Raw genomic sequence first — 18,198 nt, 5'->3', positions numbered from 1 at the left:
GTTATTCAAAAACCGCTCTGAAATGATTGCTCACGGCGTGTATTGAATGACGATTCAGGGTAGCTTACCTGAAAAGATACATGAAAAACGTTGTAATTCAAGGATTTAGATTTGAATGAATTGTTTCAGTCGTCACATCTAAACCTAGCTACAAAGTCACAAACCCAATACATATGATAATAATATCTCGATATATATTTAATTGTGGGATAAGACATAACAAAAGTTGGCAGGAAGACAATTAACAAATTACATGATAAACCATCAAGTGCAAAAGATATACCATAAAAATCTCAATATATCAGTCCATCTAACTCGCGGCTAAAATGGAGCTGAAATAAAATAACAAATAATTAAAAAAGCGCGCGATTCTTTAAAATTCCAAACTTAACCTTATAATTGTAACAGTAAGAAATTTCCGCAGGCACTGTATAACTGAGGCAGAGGTGTATAGGCAGTAGAATGACACTATTGCGAAATATTGTCGAATCTACGAGGTTTTGGTAATTGTCACTTCAGATTTCAATAAGCACACAGCCGACTATAATTTGGTGGTGAATTACAGATTGAAAGAGTGTGACCAACTTTCGGGTCTATTCTATAGCATATCTTCCCTGTTTCTAAATAGGCTCTATATCGGAGGGTCATTCTTGAAAGATTTCAATTACATGAAAAATATCAAAGACTGCTCGTTAAATTAATTTCGAAAGCATTATATGAAATTCCATGTTACAGAGTATTACAGTGCACCCATATATAATATATAATAAATCAAGAATATTTGTCTCGTACAGCTATGCGACATTCTGATCTAGAGTGTGATGCTTTTGTTCTCTGCTCTATCGTGTAAAATGGTTGCTCTCAATATGATATCACAGTGACGTCACTCGGTGGAAAGTTCGAAAACCTCGTCATCTTCCTCTTCTACTGTTCCATGAAGCGGCGCATACTTCTTGTTGGCGTTTGGGAAGGTTTCGGTTTCACAAGAAACATCCGGCTCCTTCTCTGTGTCATGGAACCGCTTAAAATCCACGATATATCTGTTCGACTGTGCACTCTCCGATAATATTGTGGAATACCTGTGTCATAAGAAGATACGTAATTAGAATTTAACTACCGGTAACATTGAACCGATTTGAAGAAGTCTGCCACGAGCATGCTACATAGGTTTACAGTTCAGTGCCTGATACGACGCCAAGGAGCCTGTCTTATGCTTTAATCCTGCCCGCCATCTGGCGATATCAAATGTTGTGATCACCTTAAATTGAGTGATTTGATAAAGGTGGAAGTTTTGGCATCAGCATCAGTCTATTAATAATTTCCATCATTTCAAAACAGCATAAGACTGCCACGCAATAAAAAGGTAGGGAGGTGTCGAAACGACTGGGGTTAGTCTTTGAAATCAGACACCAACACGGGCCTAGGTCAGTGGTTCTCAATCTTTTCGACCCCACAGCACCGTCTCAAATGGAAAAATAGTTCGCGACCCCCCATAGCACACGGACGGGCAACTTCTGAAGTCGGCGGGCCGGATATGGGAAAATGAAGTTATTGGCGGACCGTAAACCGAAACAATACATTAAACGCGTATTTACCCACCTATAGGATTAATCGTATTTAATGCAAACTTTAAGTTTGGAGCATATTGAGACCAAAACAGTATTCAATGAATTTATTAACATAATGTAATTCAATAGTTCTTGAAGTCAATGAGACATCTGTGGTTGATCAAAGTTGTGAACAGGTTTCTTTGAACTCTGACTGCAGGTAATACACACACAAACAAAAAAAAACAAAAAACAAAAAGTAAAGAATAATTACCGTTCACTATTGTGTCCGTAAAACGAAAGAAAAGACTGCTGTCACTATAATTTGACGTTGTAAGCAAGTAGTAGTGGATAATTGCGACAGACTGTGACTATACGAGCCATACTAGCATGTAAGACCGAAAACTGTTTGCGGGCCGATCAAAATCCTTTCGCGGGTCATGTGTTGCGAGCCTCTGGTAAATTGTATTGTATACGAACGAGGGATATGGATTTTTTTCATGTATACCAATATATCAATGCATTAGGGTTGAGTTCATGCGTAAAGGCCGGTAATGCAAGCATTCTCGTGTTGACGAACTAATGCGTAAGATCCACTCTCGCACGCTATACACACACGTACGCTAAATAATAACCAACAGTCACGAAAATTCGACGTAGGAAGCAAGTAGTGGGGGATTGCGGCAGACTGTGGCCGCGGGCCACATTATCATGTACGACCAGAAGTGGGCCACTCAAAATCACGTCGCGGGCCGGATCCGGCCCGATGGTCTTATGTTGCACGTCCCTGGCATAGCACTTCGAGTACCCTGAGTGGCGAGTATCGTATGCAGAGCTCTTCAACCGGGCGTATCGTACCCCCCAGGGTGTATCAAAATTATAAAAGGGTGTACCACTCGGATGGGGTAGCGGGGTGTACCAGAAAAAATTAAAATGGACTAATGATTATTATCACCATAGGCGAGTTTATGCTTCAGAACATGTTGACCTGTGCTGACCATGCTGTGCAATATTGTACAATGTCCATCGATCATATATCAGGGTTACCATATTTTGGAATCGGAAAGGAGGACACTATGTCAAAAATAGGTCAACTTTCCGGCTCATCTCCCGAAATACAGTTTTTCTTTCACTGTTTAAGTTGGTTGACTAAAAAAGGTCGTCACTTTCGTTCGAACCACGTGTTTCCTATTTAGCGTCATTTATGCCCATTCTCACTACAATCTGTCCACTATATTAGCTCTAAAAACTGTAAAGGAGGGCGAATTGCCAAAAAGTAGGACATTTAGGTGTCCTCGGAGGACATTTTCAAAAATCCGAAAAAGGAGGACAAATCGTAACGTATATGGTAACCCTATCATATATCATCTGTACGCAGCTTTCAAATTACTTTCCTTTTGTGATGTCATAAGCATATGCTTCTCATCATTTAAACGTTGGTAATTTATTGATTTATTTTGCAGTAGGACAGTAGGATGGAGTTGACTTGTGGTCACCTTGGGATGTCTGTCTGTAATGATTATTGAGGAAATCGCTGTGAGAACTCAGACATTTTGAATAGGTACTTCCTGCAAAATGCTTTTAAATAGCGCAGTGTACATAATTATTGGGGGTAGCCGGGGGTCGAGTCTGAGAACCAGTGTGCTAGATGGTGGTCTGTTTACCTCGAGCCCTGATTAGTAAATTTAGCACTTCCCATACGTTGGAATCTAGCTCATCCTCATTTCATCAGGCCAGAGGTGGCTAACCTGAAGACGTACGGTTGGTTGCAGCCGTAAAACATCAATTATGCGGCCCTCTATGGCGGCCGTTAACACAAGGTTGTAATGACTCGAGTCACGATTTTTAGTGACTCGACTCGAGTCAATTTTTGTATTGACTCAACTTGTACTCGAGTCATTGCGCATGATTCGAACCAAGTCATATCACTCGCGACTCTGAACGGCCAAGACGGACATTTCATTGCAAATTCGACGAATAGTAAAGTTACTACATTATTGGTAGTTCGTCGTTTTCAGGCCTCATACTTGGAAAATAGGGCCAGAAACTGTTAAGACCGACAAAAATTACTGAGCCATTATATATCACTCGAGCAGACTTAAGAAAAGTGGGTTGAACCGGATCGAACTGAAAACTGACCAGTGACCATAATGACTTGGATTCGGACTCGAGTCAAAACGCTATGACTCGAACTCGATCTCTACCACCTGACTTTGACTCGGACTTGACTCGGTGGTGAATTGAATATGACTTGACTTGACTCGAGTCAAAACTATAAAAATGAGATTGACTTATGACTTGGAACCGTGTGACTTGGTTACGATCCTGCGTCAACATGCAATTTGAATTAACGAATTCGTTCCAAAATCTTTAAATCTTTTTAATTCAACCTAATAATTTTATTCACGCTCGGCGCGATTCAGGGTGACTTAGATTATTCGATTTTCTTGTAATAGTGTAATCCGAGCCCCCATACAAACGCGAACCGGAAAGGAAAATGATGCGCCCCATGAAGAAATACCATGTCGGAATCGTGTGCGTCTCAATAATGAATAATGGAATAGGTTTACTATACGTAATCATTGTGTTATGTGGTCAGGGGCAGGCACTCCTCGTTCATATCAAAACGAAGAGGCGGATTTTAAAGACACGACCACGTACTTCAAGAAATTCAGCTGTAAAATTAGCTTTGAAATAATAAAAGTCTACCAATTTCTACTTAAATAGTATGATGTTATTTTCAAGAAAAATCATAATTGTGCTGTTTATCACATGCCTAGAGTTCATATTTGCACAAGACAGATGAAGGGTGCACCATAATTGAGCTAAATTTGAACTAAAACTCGAGGGGGTCTGCGAGGGTCCTTGACGGTTAAAAGGGGTCCGCTAAGCCAAAAAGGTTGAGAACCACTGGCCTAGAGAATTACCCGATCAAGGACCAATCCAAGGGAGAGAATGAAAAGAGAGAGTAAGCCTGAAAAGAAAGAAAGATCATAATCGAACACAGGCGTCATGCCGAGGGGGTGCCAGTTTGAGATACGGTACTTGGTCGTTTCGACATCATCCTATCTATTCATTGCATTGTACACTATGCGAGTGTGCGTTTTGAGTGGATAAAAAATAACCATCTTCTCGCGGCACCCCTGCCTGAGCAGTCCAATCGGCACACTAGTGAGAACCACTGATCTAGGCGATATAACGCACACGTGGATGGAAAGAAATATGCAATAACATACAACGACTATCTGATCAAAATGAATGACGCCTGTGGTAGTTAAGGTACCTCTTCATCACTGGATTAGATTGACATAATTGACATAATTTAATAGGTTTTATTTCACTTAACAATCATAAACGAGTTCTGAAACGAGCCTTACAGTATGCTGCGATAAACGTGAGGGAGAACGTACCAATAGCAAATACAGCAAATAATGCAATTATGATTGACTTGATATAGTAGGCTTACCATACGTCCTCTTTTAAGAGGATTTGTTCTCTTTTTTGACTTTTTTGAAAGTGTCCTCGGAGGACGCCCTTTTGTCCTCTTTTTTGAGATTTTGTCCTCTTTTTTTAAAATATAGGTCAGATTTAGAGGAAATTGCCAGTGATATGCCGCAAATTAGCTCAGAAGTTAAGCTCCGGCGGGTATTTCGGAGTGAAAAACGGTGATTTTAGCTCTGAGCGAAAAGATGACCTTTTTTTTAGTCATCCACCTGGCAATGTATTTACCGGTTTTTGAGAATTCTTCTCCGGTTTTGCATTCTGAAAAAGTCTCCTCTTTTTAGATTTCCAAAATATGGTAAGCCTATGATATAGCAATATAGCAATACATCAAGAACCCACAATGAGCTAGTTAGCGGACGCGGGAAGTGAATTCATACTGTTGCAAATATCGAAGTTATTGCTACTGACACCCTCCCGGGACCGATCCTCGAAGCATTCAATATCAGAGGGCAAGATCTGGATGTAGTCGATTCCCCATCGAGGCAGATTGCGTAATGAGTTGCACCCACAGATTCCCTGGTAAACGGTCGGCACGCAAACAGGCGGTATGTGATACAGTCACGAAACGACTAAGTTGACATAAGTTTGTTTTAAAATGGACACTGGACGTGGCACATGAAGGATGAAGCACTATCACATTTACAATAGTTATATGGGCCATTAAGGGCACGGTTAATTTTCATTTTCATGAGACAAGACAAGAAACACCAACGGCGATGTAGCGACATCTTACGGTCATGATTTTCCTATAAAAACGTTATTCAGGCATTTATACCTACATGATGTTTAGAGCAATACTGCCATTCGGTGATGCATAGCCTATCTTCATGATGATCGTCATGACGAAATCAACAATGGCGAAAAAGCTATTTTTATGATCGGTGTTTGTGACGATTTTTCTTCGTCAAAATATGTAATTATGTCTGCTGACTGCTGAGCTGAGTTTATTGTTAATAATTTTATCATTTAAAAACACCACAACATTGTGATACGGTGAACGGGGTGGGGGATGGGGGTGGCGAAACGACTTGGACTAGTCTTAAAATAATACACCCACCTGGGCCTAGAGTGAAGAGGGCTACATTATTACGCTTACAAAACAATATAGATCAGCGGGTTTTGGTTTTTCAATTGCAGCGTACAAAGGAACCTGTGTATGCCCAAGTAAATTCGACGAAGTTGACGCCATATAGCCACGATTGTTCCGACTCTTTCCAGATGTCAGACATATAGCTCAATCCACACTTCAACAGGCTTAATCCTAGCCACGTAACAACATTTTCAAGTGTCCAAACCTAAATATCACTTACCTGTGCTTGTATTTTACTTCAGAGCTAAGGTACGACGTCTGGGCATGCAATACCATCCCCGTGGCCTCTATCACTCCACTCAGGATGACAACGACTTCGAACCAATTTTTTTCCTCCGATTCAAAATATTCCACCGGTATAGCTACAAACATAGAGATACGCATTCGTAAAATGCGATAGTGAGCAGATGGTCCTACGTTTTGTGACTACTATTTGTGCCACAGTGCCGTCCGAAATATTTGTGCAATATTAAAGAACGGTAACCGCCACAATACAATTATTGCTAGTGATATCACTATTACATTTTACAAGAAACGTCATATTTAGCAAGAGGGCTGGGTAATGAGCGTGAGTTTCAGCATGTCAGAGTGTAGGACCAGATGGTGTCGCGAAAGACTGCGTTGATACGGTGTCGAGTCAGGGATAGGTTAAACTCTGAAAGGTTTTACTACATCTCTCGCTGGCCAGGTCAGTCGTATGCCACAGGAATTTACATAAAGTTCAGCATAATAAAATATTAAATATAGAATCAAAAATCAAGTAGTAATAGGTGTTGGTTTCGCTCGGAAATCGAACCGAAGAAATTTGATAAAAATATTTAACAAAGCAGCCGCTGACTGACCACACGCCGAAGGTCCCCAGCAAATTCGAAGACATTGCACTGCGTGCTGCGGCGATAGCGCTGCGAAATTACATTAGCGATTACCTAAATCACACGTTAGACCACCGAAACTGCCAATGGACTTGTGTTTGAAGAGCAATACGTAATGTTTAAACATAGGACATCGTGAACCTGGTCATTCCCTTGGCAAATAAGATTAAATTATGACTCACAATGTAGTGGGCTTTTGTCATCAATAACATGTCGGTATTCCATCGGTGCTGTTAGCATTATGCCGTTCTCATTCTGGAACGACAGTTCGTCTTGTTGTAAATTCCCAACGTTGTGGGCTCCAGGTCGTGGAGCTGAATGGAAGGAAAACAATATCATCCTGTTGCGGACTTTTGCCAATGAGACCGCATCCAGCCTTCAATCCACGCAGCCTAGCGGCCCCACGCCCATGTACTTACAATTAGGTGACAGTCACAATCCAAACAGCGCAAAACTCAAATCACGAAACCCATGATGTTGTATGATGTATATGAATACACGCAACAGGCAATTCTAACGGATTAATGGTCCATGGAAGTGATTCTCCCTGCAATTAAAGCTTACCTCGAAGGGTTAAAATCCTCGCTCTGCAGGACACAGTTAATAATAGACTCTTTCTCAGGTTTGCTACACGAACGATTAGGCACCTGAAAAAATGGGTTGATTTTGAATACATTAGATATCTCATATACGAGGATACTCTAAGAATTCGGAGTAGATCTATAACACGACCTTTTCCCGTCTCTTCTGCAGATCACGGCGTTTTTGGCGAACATGACAGTGCTTTTACGGTGATACGGGCTCGCAAACTTTGCATAGCACAATCCTATCACCCAGGTATCGAATATCGCCGATAAAACACACTGTATTACCAGCATCGTCATTGCTCCAGGACACACAACGCCCATGCTTCTTGAGCCGTATCCTGAAAGAGTTTTTGTTGATGCAGTTCACGGTTGGGATGCATAAATTATATATCATTTTTATAACAACATTGCTCACGCTCAGCCCAAGCTAAAATCTTTCTAAAGCAATATGTACAATAGGGCTCCTCAAAAATGACTTTTTTACTCAAATCGTACCGGCTACTTGATAAAATTGTTAGGTTACCTAATTTAAGCCCACACACAAAATTTGGTTCAATTCCAGCCAGTAACCGCTTTGCTACAGGAGAAGTAAGTTACTATTTATTATATAAAAATAAATAATAAAAAATTTGAAAATTTTCTGTTCACCCCATGAAAGTGTTAGGCTGTCTATAGAAACGATGCTCACCAAATTTGGTTCAATTCCAACCAGTGGAAGCGGAGTTATTGCCGTCGAAAAATTTGGATTTGAATAAAATAGTATTTACGGTGACCGATTCTTTGTTTATTTATTATAGTTGTGCTCACCGGAAATACTACACCAAATTTGGTGAGCATCGTTTCTATAGACACTAGACAGCCTAACACTTTCATGGGGTGAACAGAAAATTTTCGAATTTTTTATTATTTATTTTTATATAATAAATAGTAACTTACTTCTCCTGTAGCAAAGCGGTTATGGCTGGAATTGAACCAAATTTTGTGTGTAGGCTTAAATTAGGTAACCTAACAATTTTATCAAGTAGCCGGTACGATTTGAGAAAAAAAGTCATTTTTGAAGAGCCTTAATGTACAATGTACACAGCCGTGCACAGGGTTAGTTGCGTACATCAACAATGCATGCAATGTGATAACACTATCAGCGAAGCAGTTGCTTGCAGCGATATTGCAATACAGGACTATGCAAAACTATACCGATTTTCTGCTCAATAAAATGAATTGCTACTTGAAATTTCAAGGTGATTGAATTACCGATATAATAGAGACATGTACGAAGTTCATGACCTATTGACTTGTGGATAATTTGGCGTTTTTATCTACATTCTACAAACTCTTCGGAATACTTCATCTAGTACTCGCTTACATTATGTCTTTGACCGTGGTGCAAAATGCCGTTACGCGATAAGCGCTACATCTTTTTGTTTCATAAACAAACAACAACAACAACTTCATCTAGTACAAAGCACACTATAGAGAGAAAATCATTGTTACTAGCCAAGATGTTTGTCCAGATAATTTGTACTTTCTGATGTATTTAAAGCTCGGTTGTAGAAGAAAATCGGTATGTGGTGAGCATATAGCGGTCGAGGCATGATATCTTTCACCGACATACTCAATATATGACAGTGGCGTAAATTATATGCTGTGAATAGTATATAGTATATAACGGGCTACTCGAAGGTCAAGTTGGCTAATGAAAATTACCAATTCCACGTATTTCAAAACAAGTCAATAATACGCTAATTACGCGTTTCATTTCGATTAATATCAGCCGAGCGACACTTCGGCGTTAGACCATTACATTACAACAGTACCAACAAAATCTCCGCTGAGCCGATGTAAACATACGGTAAATTAAAGCGCAGAAGTTGGCGATCGCGCTTATCGCTATGGATGACGAACGCCGATGACTTATCTGATACGAATAAATTATAGCTTTCTTGTTTACATCAGAATCAATGACGAAATGGTGTTACGTATGAGTTTTGCTAGCGTGTACTGTACAATGCACAATGCACATGGGTTGGACAGCAAGCCAGGAGACATTACGAGTTCATCGTCCTTCATATGTACAACAGTTGATTCTGACAAGAGAGGAACTAATCTCTCTTGGAATACAAACACTTAGGATCATGATGTCTGGTATGTGGAATATATTATTTTATTTCCCGGAGCAGGTTCTAGGCTCAAGGATGCATGCACGCGGGCCATTCAAACATAATTACCAAAGTTTGGTGCGCAATTCACCTATAATTACCTACCAATGGTAGTTTCGGACTCCATCGAAAACAAGAAGGCGGTGACGAAATCGTAGACATTCGATACGCAAGGAGTATGTGGAGGCAAATCAGTCGTGGAATTCTCAGCGACACTGTTCGCGGTGACATCTCCGTTGGAGATCGCAAATATATAGTAAACGCCGCCGAAAATGAGCCATTGTCCGATATAAACGATTGCAGTTAGAAGTAAAACCCAAGTCAGGTTTAGGTCAACCACAGTTGTGTAGATGTCTTTAGAGTATCTCGTAAACAAGTCAAGTATTCCGCTTTTCTGTCACAGGAAAGGAAATAAGGTGATTTTATTGTCATGTAGTATGTAATTGTATGGGGACTCAGTTCATATGTTTGAACTTAATTGGCACAGTTTATACTCTGTTTGTACAACAGGGTTACGCAGGAAGTTCGAGACGCGTACTGACCCGAACAATCAGCGTGAATAAATCAACTTTATGCGTAAGGTAAACTCCGACAATCGAATAATTTCCAATGCTGAACATGTCAAACAGCTTATAGCGTTAAGGTATACCTTCACGCGTATATTAGTAGATCCGTCCTTTGATATCATCCGCTCGATGTATGGCTTGAGGTTGCGAGTTGAATTCATCCCTGTACCAGCTCTCACCGACGACAGCTGGACTGATCTCATTCGATTATTTTTCCATAAATTGTTATTATTGTTGTTTTCCACGTCCGAGGGTTTCCGTCGCGAAAGTCTTTTCCTCAATCTCTTGTGGTTACTATTGTTGTTCGCGTTCGACTCGTCATCAGAGCTTAATATACTGTAATGAAATAGATTTCGCATGTCAGTTCGAGCGGAAACATTCCTTAAGAACCGGAGAGGGGACTAGACCGCTGACCTCTTACAACATAGGGATAAGTGACAGTCTTTACCCCCATTACTCCATCGCCTAAAAGATCAACTCTAATAAACAATGGGTCCAGTTCAAGTCTCGGGCTTCAGTTCCGACCACCGAAAAGGGCCTCGTCCGTTCTCCAGACTTTTTTCGCTCACAAAACTATAGCAATGTCGAAAATTCTAACACATCCACGAAAAGGCAATCGACCACGGGTAAATAATATTTCTGCTTTCAAATGGATTCGTATCATCTTTATACTATAGAGGAAACTAGAAAATGCGTAATGGATATGGTAAAACTGGATATTATCTTTAGGAATATACCTGATCTATTATATATTTTTCAAATTAAGCATTAAAAACGACACTCGTGATTGGGCTCAGAAATAATAAGAACATAAAATGATGCTGGTCCCGACGATTTGCACAACCTAAAATCAGAATTCGATCTAACACAAGCATATGAGTATACGACACCCATCTTGTCACCCTATCTTTCCGCGTTACTGTGAACAGGCGCATAGTTATAACTTGTGCATTAATATCAACCATTTGTCAGTTAGGTCAGTCAGCAAATCAGTTGACATTTAGAGTATTTACATAACTTGAGTCGTTAACGCTGAAGGTTAGACTCTGAGAATATGAGACTACTCGATAAGAATTGCACCGCAACAGTAACACGGTTTTCAATTGGGCGTCTGCATAATAGACACTGGGGGCACTCGATAAAACGCATATACTAATAACGAGCAGGAATATGGATTCCCGATTAGCGAAATGGACATCGGATAAAGAGAAAGCAGAGTTACATCTCCGAAAGGTTCCTTCATTAGAGACTAATTGTGATAATTTACTCGCGTGTGTTCAAAGGAAAGAAGCGGGGATGTCCTGTCACACATACCAGTAATAGCAATAAATCTCTAGTCCGAAGCATTGCATGAAAGATTATAAATAGGGCCAGTTTTTGCAACTTTTGCAACTTTTTTTACAGCTTCCGGCAGCTTCCTAAATACTCGTAAGATCTGTAGAATGCAACTTTCGTCCATTTTTTTCATGCAACTTTTTGTAGCATTTTGCAACTTTTTCGACTTTTCATAAAAGAATTTTTGATTTTGGTGAAATACACGGCCGAATTCGACTAAAATACCGTACATCAGCACTGAAGCAACGCTCTTACGATTATTTCGGGAGCTGAGTCGGAAAGTTGACATTTTAGCAAAATGTGGTCTTTTAGTGCAACTTTTGTGAAAAAATAGATGCAACTTTTTACTGCATCTTTTGTCAAAAATAAATGCAACTTTCCACGGATTTAACTGCAACAAAAACTTGTCCTAATTATAAATCAAGCCCCAGGTTCGATGGATCGTATTACTACTGCATAGGTGTAGATCAGCGCCGGCCAACCTTTTTGCCCAAAGGGTCACATGAGATTTACGAACCTTTGCGCGGGCCACATGAATGTTGATGACCTTTTTTGGCTGTCCGATAGGAGCGAACCGAATTAGGTAACAGTGAAAACAAGACCTCTGTCACTTCGCATCAAAATCGATGATTATGTCATAAAAAGTCAGTGTGCAGCATTGTCCTAACCGCGCCAAGCGCGACAATTTTTCAAAGTTAATGAATTAATTCGGTCAATAATAATGTAACTTGCATGTATACCGCTGGGCTCATTTGGCAAAAACAGGATTATTCGGTGCTCGGAAATATAAATATCAAAGGATTGTGCAATGGTTTCATCGCCGACGATCTTTCTGCGAGTGCAAACCATATGTTGAACGACATGTTTTCTCATAATGACGAATATAGTCGTAATCAAATTTGTAAATTGGGCGTATTCTTAATTTTCAGGAAGAGGTACCAATACTAAAAGCAAGAATCGACTGACAATAAATTGCGTGCAGTACTAAGAGAAAGATCACGTAACATAAATCTGACACAAAAGATTCTACTTTATGGTCCTGGCCCCTGGCGACGCCAACGCGTCGGAATAGTCATCAACATCCCTTACAATAAGTCCTTGCAAGTTCTCAATAAATCATTCGGGTAAATTTTTTTATTGTGACTCATTTCGAGTATTACCTCGCGGGCCACTCAAAACGTTATCACGGGCCACATTTGGCCCGCTGGCCACGGGTTGGCCGCCCCTGGTGTAGATTAAAGCGACGTGGAAATACAAAAAAAGTGATATAGCCTAAGTAATTGATAGAAGTCCAATCAATGAGTATTAAACATGGGGGATAAATTGGGAAAATCTCGAGCTGAATAATGAATTGCTTGGATTTGTGCTGTTGCTAAGTCAATAAAGTCGCATGTAAGCTCGACTGCAACAAAGTCTATTCGAAAGTCATTTATCCGATGAAAAGGTAATGCAGAATTATGCGTTACATGATCCTCATTACACGTAATAGCATCAGCAACAATAAAATAGCGTCATTACCGTCGCGTACAAACCTATATGCACCGCATTTCAGGTATTCATAGCTATGCAAAATTTCAATTTGACCTAATTGGAAGACTCCTGCCTACTATACTATGACTTGACCAAATGCATTCAAGCCCGCATTCAGAACTCAAGCGTATCGAATTACGCAAAATCTCCCAATTGACTACTACGAATTTCTCCCCGAGGAAATTGACGACCCAAATATTTACAGAGCTTTAAACGTCGAAAGAGATTTACATATACACCTCAAATCTACAGGTGAAAGTCCATTGTGTCCTTCACACTTAAGCTGAGATACCTTATGGCCTGATGGTATCGCAGAAACGAATAGACCAACTAATGCGGGATTTACGATGTGGCGCTTCACTACGATGTGCGATGTCACCCAACATGTAAAAAGCAATATAACACATTGAAGGACAAAAATTGTAACCGCAGGGCCCGCCTTCATGTCAAATCTCACGATCGAACGAGGTCTTCCTATAAATCACTAACAGGCTAACAGGCTACACAAGAGTATAGTATATGCTCCTCGTTTCTAAATTACAAGTATTTCTAATATACCTAGCGAGAATCTTTTGCATGGCTGTCTCTATACAAAACTTTTAATGTCATTTTATAATGATGAATCGCCAGCAATTGACTGTATGGATTATACGAGCTGACTACTAATTTATTCCTTGTCGCTGTATTTTTAACAATATCGTATACCAGAAACCCTCTGACACAAGTATTTGTACGAGGACAATAACTTTGTCTAATTTCGGTAGATCCAACGGGTTACCCGACATATGAGCATGCGACACAATGGAAAACGACAGTTCAGCATGGGACACTTCAGCATGGGTCACTTCAGGATGTGACTCTATAGTCAAAAAACTTACCCTATCCCGAAACATAGCCCTGAAATTAGCCCGTATATATATCCTAACCCCAAGCCTAAAACTAACCTAACCATAAATCCAACCCTAACCAACCCCTAACCCGTAATTTAACCCACATGCTCATTTCTATTATGTCGCATGCCGAAGTGTCGCATGCTATAATGTCGCATGCTCATATATCCACGGATCAATCCAACGTGCTCCTACTATATGCTGCATCCAGGCTTCGCTCTAATCAGTGATCGTAAATATTTATTGCTCTCGGGTTACAAGAACATGACGGAACAGAAATAACCGCGTACCTGTCTTCTTCGCCTGGTTCCTTTCCATCATGTTCTATTTTGCAGTGGTCATCCGAATTTTCAAGCTGGGAGCTGTGATCACGAACTTCATCTGGGCATGAATCGTCAAATGAGGAACCATACTGGATCAGACTTTCGTGTGAACGGTCTATATTTGTGAAAATACATGTGTCACACATGTCATACAATGTAATTGTACATTACGCATCTACATCTGTTTCTGCATATGTAGGCCTATATTGAACAGCTTACTTGCAAACTGATGCTTTTCTGCACCTATTTTCCTGGAGCATTCTGGACGTTGCATCATTCGGTATTCCTCTGGCGACGGAGGACAGTTATTATTTTTGTCAAAGTCTCCTTCGGAATCAGATATCGCAGACTCCTGCATTAATTCATCGCTTAACAGTGAATCCTGAATGTCCTTGTTCGATGAAACCATTGTACGTTGAAGTCGCCTTTCCTCGACTTTTCCCCGTGTCATTATAAAGTAAATATCAAATATGTACACTAGAACGCACCGAGAAACCTGCTGAACCGAATCTACCACAATCACGAATGAAAAAAATTAATGGATACTTGATCAGAGATCCTTCGTTGGGTCTTTTACCTGCGTGACCATAATGTTACAAAATAGAAAATAAACGTTGCTGCGTCAATTTACATATTATTCGATTTTCTCGCACAATTTAACGAATACTTACAAAGGATCCGAAACCGGTAGGCCTATATCGACTGCAATAACAAAACGTTCAGATGGTATTTAGCCACACGGCGACATCCACTAAATTATACATTAGAATTCAAAATAACAATAAGCCAAAGATTATAAAGACTTGACAACGGACAGACATATCGTTTATTTTAAGAACCCCGTACATCATTTACACCAATGCTGATTCATAGCACACTCAATAAATCGGGCATATGACAGCCTTCCCACTAGAGAAATATATAACCAACAACATAGCTGTCTCAAGGGGGCTACAGCCAATCATTTTTGCCTACCATCGTTGATACAGTTGTTACAACATTGACAAGTATCATCGTAACAATATTTTATGGCGTGTCTCGCTTGTCTGTCAAACAATCCGTCGATTTATTTTTGCACTTTGAACTGTATCCTAATAGTGCTACTGCTCTAAAGTTCTCTTGATAACATGGAGATGGCTTTGTTTTTATGGAGCATACGCAATATGCATCGAAGATGAAAGAGCCGGCAACAGCTGTTTCAGTGACCGTACGGATATGTGGAATTAATGACGAAACATCGGGAATATTGTTGATATCTGCTACGTCTGTCGTCTACTTCATCCACCTCATAAACACGAACAAAATATTTTTATCTGCACACCCCAGTTACTGCCAATGCTGAGATTCTGTTTGCTATGTAAACAGCACTTTTATGGATAACCATTTACACGTTACAGTGAGTGTACTGCTACTGTTTAGAACTATGCTATCTATTGCGGGGCTTACATATTTCTGTGCACACTGCACACCCTGAAGTGTATAATATCAACAGCATAACTTCTGATGTATGGTATACGTTAACGTATTATCGTTACGCTTTCTTCACGGTTGTCTTGGTTGGCGTCATTTCCTAACTATGGAAGAGAAAGTTTCAATCACACGCGTCCGACCTAAAATTGATTTATAAGTAACAGAAAATAGTTTAAAAGGCCCACAATTATTTAAATTTTCTACCAGCCAACACCATTCCATCTGATAATCCGATGTATATACATAGTCATACCTCGCGCATATAGGCACAGTCATTAATCATAATTGAGAAAAAATGAAATGGTCCATCTTGGTAAGCACCTTCATCTGTATGCTGGGGAGAATTATGAGTTGAGTTTAAAGTTATTATAGCTATGGAAGTGATTTTATAACAGCGAGTGGATTTTTTATCATGATAAAAATATGACAATTAACAGGTGCTGTTCTACCACCTACATATCCAATATCAGAACTATATCTATAATAGATTAGAAAGAATAAAATGACAGAGGGACACGGGGAGAGAAATAGTGGAGGGGGGAAGGGAAAAGGGTGATGAAGAGCCGATAGACTGAATTCGGAAGTGAATTATAAATGAGTATTTATAGCAAAAATAAATAAAAATATCAATGAAATAACTCAAGAGGTTGTCGGGTAATGTCTGCGATGATCAAAATATTGTAAAACAATGTCCCGAGATATAGAATCAGCTAATCTAGCTAGGGGTACAGGCTAGGTCAAGATGCTTGTTACGTCACATCCTTGAGACGTAACCAACAAACTTTAGCGTCATACATACAACATTACAATATATTGGAATGGGGAGCGCCTTTGATGCATTGAATAAAAATTTTAAGGCAATATTTAGGCAAAGCATATGGTATTCAATTGAATAGCATATATTCATATTGAAATAGACCCAAATATTTTTGGCTGACACTCATCAGCAGGAGTTATCGTCAGCAACTAGTAGATAATTGGAAATAACATTGTATATCAATGATCGTATCATCAAATATGACGTCACTGTAATGAAATTTTGAATAATCGGGGCGATGAGATCGCTTAAGCTCAGTCCTCAGCAATGTTCCCTTTAAGCTGCGCACGTGCGCAAATGCGCAGTGCTGAGACGGTCTCTGCGCACAGAAAATCTAAGTTGCGCACAAAAAATCCGAAATGACGACCTTTTTTTTAGTCGTTACGCACTCACGGATCTGCGCAGTGAGTTGGTGAGTGTGCGCAGACCCGTCCAAAATTTGAGGGAACATTGGTCCTCAGTGTACTATTTTCAGATGGTATACGAACTCCTTCTGTCGACACAAACTAGGTCGGGGTATTTTGATAAAAGTCGACTTTAAGGCACACAAATGAAAGCGTGAACGGTCTCTCCCAACGACGCGAAATCTGGCGTCTCGGTATCTTTTAGCATAAACAGAATTACCCAACAGATGTTTGCCAATAGCAGAATTCATGGCCTTTGCCTATTCTGAATCAAGCTTCAGGTGATAAATCAAAGGCAACGTTTTCTCCGGACGTGATGAGCGTGTTCTAATAAATCTCGGGGTACGGTGTTTTATGGGGTCTTGCAAACGTTGAGCCGTTCTTCACATACCAGGCCACCACCACTGTGGTACTTATATTCATAGACTAAATTACTTTTTTGATGTGTAGAATGAACGTCTTTACGTGTTGCAGGGATCAGTTGGGTTGTAAACATCACGTTGTCTTCAATGTGTCGTAACACTTACTGACCGCAAAAATCAATCATTTTCCAAGCGCGTGGAAATATGACCAATCCCGCGTATGGATGGATACAGACATCTTTGGTGGTTCGTTCGGTAGGCTCTGTTGACTTTTTTGCGTTGAATTGCGTTAATTTCCTCTCGATGCAGCGGTTGCTGACGTGTTCAGGGTAACCGGTATCAAGGAAGATTTTTCGTATGTTGTCAAGCTCTAAACTCAGTTTGTTACCCGGACATATCATAAATGCTCTGCGCGCGAAGGTGCCTAATATGATGTTGGTTTATCTGCGTCTATAACAAAATTGGCTCGTGACTGTCTGTTTCCTGAAGATAGCTGTTTCAAATCTATTGGTATCATGCTTTTCGACCACAACATTAAGAAATGACAATGAGTCATTAGTATATCCGAAATCTAAGTTAAAGATAAGTCCTAAGACCGGAAATAAGTTGAAAACGCGCAAATATGTGATTATCCACACTCGACTTTTTCGAATGATACATTTCCTTCTGGAAGGTCACAAAAACTGATAGTCGGTGACCACTTTGGGTAAAACATACACATACAGAATTTAACTTACTTCCTGGT

The 18,198-nt window shown here is 40.0% G+C and overlaps 1 protein-coding gene across 2 annotated transcripts; it reads right to left on the bottom strand.

The window, feature by feature from the left end:
* Window positions 1-180: 180 nt before the first annotated feature.
* Window positions 181-16,919, bottom strand: LOC145450785 (ATP-sensitive inward rectifier potassium channel 15-like). Of its 2 annotated transcripts, none has more exons than XM_080329291.1 (9): window positions 14,620-16,919; window positions 14,368-14,458; window positions 10,406-10,658; window positions 9,862-10,150; window positions 7,746-7,938; window positions 7,578-7,660; window positions 7,196-7,327; window positions 6,362-6,503; window positions 181-1,079 (listed from the first exon to the last, which is right to left on the bottom strand). In XM_080329291.1, exons 1-9 carry the CDS (start codon window positions 14,849-14,851, stop codon window positions 884-886), a joined length of 1,611 nt encoding a protein of 536 aa, XP_080185417.1. In that variant the 5' UTR covers window positions 14,852-16,919; the 3' UTR covers window positions 181-883. The 2 variants fall into 2 exon arrangements, with proteins under 2 accessions (XP_080185417.1, XP_080185416.1); XM_080329290.1 differs by having other exon boundaries at window positions 14,368-14,515; window positions 14,620-16,911.
* Window positions 16,920-18,198: the final 1,279 nt, after the last annotated feature.

This window comes from Botryllus schlosseri, chromosome 11 (assembly GCF_051294905.1).
Source record: "Botryllus schlosseri isolate E-star chromosome 11, Bs_hap1, whole genome shotgun sequence".
Taxonomy (NCBI): domain Eukaryota; kingdom Metazoa; phylum Chordata; class Ascidiacea; order Stolidobranchia; family Styelidae; genus Botryllus; species Botryllus schlosseri.
Note: the sequence above shows the minus strand (reverse complement) of the source record. Positions and strands in the feature narration are given on the sequence as shown.